Source organism: Crocuta crocuta, unplaced genomic scaffold (genome assembly GCF_008692635.1).
Source record: "Crocuta crocuta isolate KB4526 unplaced genomic scaffold, BGI_CrCroc_1.0 scaffold290, whole genome shotgun sequence".
Taxonomy (NCBI): domain Eukaryota; kingdom Metazoa; phylum Chordata; class Mammalia; order Carnivora; family Hyaenidae; genus Crocuta; species Crocuta crocuta.
The window spans coordinates 6,161,719-6,165,595 of record NW_027527429.1 but is presented as its reverse complement, the minus strand read 5'-3'; the positions used below and the strand labels follow the sequence as shown (position 1 = coordinate 6,165,595).

The following is a 3,877-nucleotide window of genomic DNA, read 5'->3' as shown; positions in this document are numbered from 1 at the left end:
GTAGACTCATCGCTGTAGACTCATCACAGCGATCTCATCAGAGGGTTCGTGTGGGGAATTAAGGCAGGGGAGTGTGGAGAAGGCTCCACACGGCCTGGCACACAGAAAGCACTCAGATGTTAGCCATTAAAATTCCTTCTGTGGTCACAGCTCAGGAGGACTGGGTCCCTTCCCTCAAGACATCTATGACTTAAGTAGGGAAAGAAGAAAAATATGGAGAATGGTTAAGGAGGTTTGTATCCCGGTTTCAGGCGGGACTGTGAAAGGCCTCCAGGGGGTGGCCACTGTGACGTATCAAATTCCAGGGGAGCCGGGAGGGCCCTAGGGAGGGCTGAGTTCTCCCCCTGCTCCACTGCCGGGCACACAAGGCATCACTCATGGCCGTGACCTTGGTGCCTGCTCCACGTGGCCCTCGCCGGGTAGGTGAACGAGAGGAGACTGCCAGGCATCAAGCAGGTGGGGGGGGGGTCTCTCCTGAAGTGGGAAGGGGGCGTTTGGTGCAGCTGAGGCAGAAGAGGGCTGGGGGGGGGAGCGACCCCATTGTGCTCCAGGGGCTGGGTCAGCAGGCGGCTTGACGTGCCAGCAACCTGGGGACAAGGCAGGAAGGCCACAGAGGGGAGCTGAGGGACAGGAAGTCGTAGAGAACAGGTCAGGAGGGGTGCGCGTGAGCAGCTGCAGCCCTAGACAAGCAGGGCCCGAGGGACAGGTGCTCTGAAGGCCAGGGGCGGGGCCACCTCGGGCGTGGCTCTCGCTTGAGGAGCTGCCTTTGGTGAAAACCCCCTCTCACCCAGGAAGGAAGCTCAGGTGTTCCCCGAGTGCCTGTCACGGTCCCTGAAAGCCTCACCCTACAGGGCTAGGAAAGTGGCTCCGGGCTGCCTGCCGGTGGCCTGGTCCGAGATGGGTCACAGGACAAGTGGGCACAGGTGGGAAAGGAGAACATGGACGTTTAGGGCGGAGAGGGTCCATCTGAACAACCACCGAGGGGGCCGCCCACCCGTGCGGGGTGAGGAGGGAGGAGGAAGCCTCACCACCACGCATAAATCCCCAAATGTGCACCCATCAGCAGAGCTGCATCGTCCGGGACCCTGGCCTGCACACACACCAAGTGCACGCTGGAAAGCCCGGTGCTCACGGGAAGGAGTCTAACAGCGCTTGGTGACCTGTCCACCCCCTCACCCCCGTTAAGGTTTTTCAGAAAAGCCCCCTAGATGCATGGGGTGGGGAATGTGTAAAACATTCCGTGTAAGGACACTTCCAGCCCCACACATGCACATGCTTGATACACATGCTGATTTCAGAAGAAGGAAGAGAAATCTGGAAGAGAGTTTGGAAAATGAACACAGAAGCATCTTGTTATAAAACACCCGCGTGCAGCAAGCAGAAACCCACCTTCTTTTCTCAGCGGGGCTGTAAGGAGCAGGCCTCTCCCCCGGCCTCGGGACGGGCTGGCCCACCTCTCTCGGGGAATCCTGGGAACCGGCCCACGGTCCACACAGCACAGAATCTGACAATCGGCGTCTCTTTGGAGGGGACTGGTGGCCCCTGCCGGCGGTGAGCACAAAGCATGTTAACGGTTGAGCTGCAGCGGTGCTTACGTGCAGTGGACGCTCTGTGCTCCGCGGGGGTGATGCCAACAGCCTCGGGGGACCTCGGAAGCCAGGGTCTGGATTTAATTTCCCCACGGTGCCCTTCTGATACTGAACTTCCACACTTGCTTTATCTGGAGGTGCTCTGATACGTAAAAGTGCCTTCGTCCGCGGAGGGGATTTGTGGCAATACTTTTGATGAAGCTTGTCAAACTGTTCTTTTATTTCCTTGTAACGATCTCTGTCACAGCTTAGAGGCTGTACCCCTGCTGCGGAAGTAGTTTTGCTGGGCGATACGGACTTGCTAAGTATTCCGAGCTTGTTCCCTTGGAGAAGAAGTGTCCGCTCGGAACGGCCTGGGCTCCGCACGGGGCTGGTCTCTGAAAGCGAGGGAGGGGGACCCCGTTTCTGCAGGCATCGCCCTGCTCCCATAGCTCCTTCACCCAGCTCTTCAAAGGCCTCATTTAACCTCTTGGCTTCTGCTGTGCCAAAAGTTCCGCTGAGCCGGCGGGTTTCTAAGCCGCGGGGGCCACGGGGGCTCGCTGGGCCACCCCTGTACACGTCCACGGCCAAGGATCCCGGGAGAGAAGTCAGGAAGGGCTGCTTCCGGGGACTGGGGCAATATTCCCGATGAAGCTTATCAAACTTGATTTCAATTTCCCTGTAGTGATTCGCTACCTTGCCTGGCAGGATTCTTGATCTGGACACGATTTTTACGGGAGAAATCAACCATTTTAAGGCCTTGTATCTATTTTTTGGATCGAGATGACGCCCTGGGCTTGAGTCTCCATATGTTAATGAAGAAGGCCTCTGGGGTGTTAGACTCCTGAACCCCTTAAACTCTTTCCAGCCTGGATCCCGCTTAAGGACTTGGGGTTTGCTGACTTCAAGAAAAGCTTTTTCCAGTTTCACACCCGTCTTCTGGCCAGAAGCATCTAGTATGTTCTCACAATCTCTTAACACTTCCGCCTCCTTGGGTGGCTCGACAGGGACGGGGGGCCTCTCCCGGGAGCCCCTTGGACAGTGCCGGCCGCCTGGGCCGCGAGTCCTGTTCATTCTGCTCCGGGAGCGTCTGCTCCTCGAGGGCCAGCTGTGAACAACGAACGAGGTTTTGGTGGAGATGACGCACGATGGCTTTGTGCTCAGCAGGCGGCTCATTGAGTGCAGCATGCCCGCGTACAGGTCGCTGATGGTCACGTCACAGATGTCATCGGGCTCAAAGGACGGGCTGCTGGAGAAGCTGTGCCCCCCGGGTCCCTGTAGCGAGAGACCGTCGCCTCTAGGCACCAGGGCCAGGGCTGCTGAGCAGGGGCGTGAAGCCGGCCACACTGGGCCGCCGGGACTCTCCCCGGACACGCTGCCGCGGCGTCCTGCAGGAAAACAGAGGAAAGTGCCACCATTCAAGACGGCCCACCCGCAGACACCACGGAACTCAAAGGCTGCATCACGACTACAATACACAGAACAAGAGAAAAAGTCCACACAAACGTGAGGATAGATTCTCCTCAGAGATTTCTTTCTAGTTATCAAACTGAAATTTGTACTTTCTGCCCAAACTTCCCCCAAAGGGGTCTTCCCTGCCTGTGTGATGGCTTACACGTTGGATGCCCCTTTTCAAAGTCTAATTAGGAACCGAACAATGACACTGTTTACCTCCGGGGAACAGGTGAGGGAGGCATAGGACTCCTGAATACATCTCTTCATTCAGCTTTGACCTTCACATCATGTTAAATGTTTTATAGATTTAAAAAATAAAATTAAACCGACAAAGAGAATTCTAAAAGTGAATACAAAAAAAAAAAAAAGAACCTAAGTGCATATCAAGGTGGTGACAATGGAAAGAAACAAAAGCATCTGAGGGACTCTGAACACAATCCTGACCGTGGACCCTCAGTGGGGGTACTGCCTGAGGATCCAAGAGCTGCCCGGGACGCCTGAACCTTCTTCAGCAGGTTGTCAAGCACATGGTAGCAGGGGCCGTGGTTCTGAAGTCACCCGCAATGCATGACCAGCCAAATGAGCGCAGGACTTTGGTGCTGGCAACATCTGTGGGGTCAAGGTCATGGCTGGGGGACAAAGTGCTCAAAAACGGACAGGACTGGTCAGAGGCCGCGGAAGCCAGCATGAGGGGCTCCTGCAGGCTGATTGGGGCCAACCTGAGCATCAATAGCTTCTCATACGTGAGTTTTAAAAAAAAGCGCATGAGTTCTTATTGATTCTAGAAAAAAATTTTTTTAAAAAGTGAAAGTGCGTGGGGATAAAGAAAGGCACAGAATCAGGGCATGAAGGGA

General features: G+C 55.6%; 1 protein-coding gene across 1 annotated transcript in view; it reads right to left on the bottom strand.

Moving 5' to 3' along the window:
* Positions 1-3,877, bottom strand: part of HJURP (Holliday junction recognition protein) — a 19,601-nt gene that overhangs the window by 635 nt on the left and 15,089 nt on the right. The window contains exon 7 of the mRNA XM_077758444.1: positions 1,390-2,956. Coding sequence (XP_077614570.1) covers positions 1,390-2,956 — 1,567 coding nt within the window. The remainder of the gene's footprint in view (positions 1-1,389; positions 2,957-3,877) is intronic.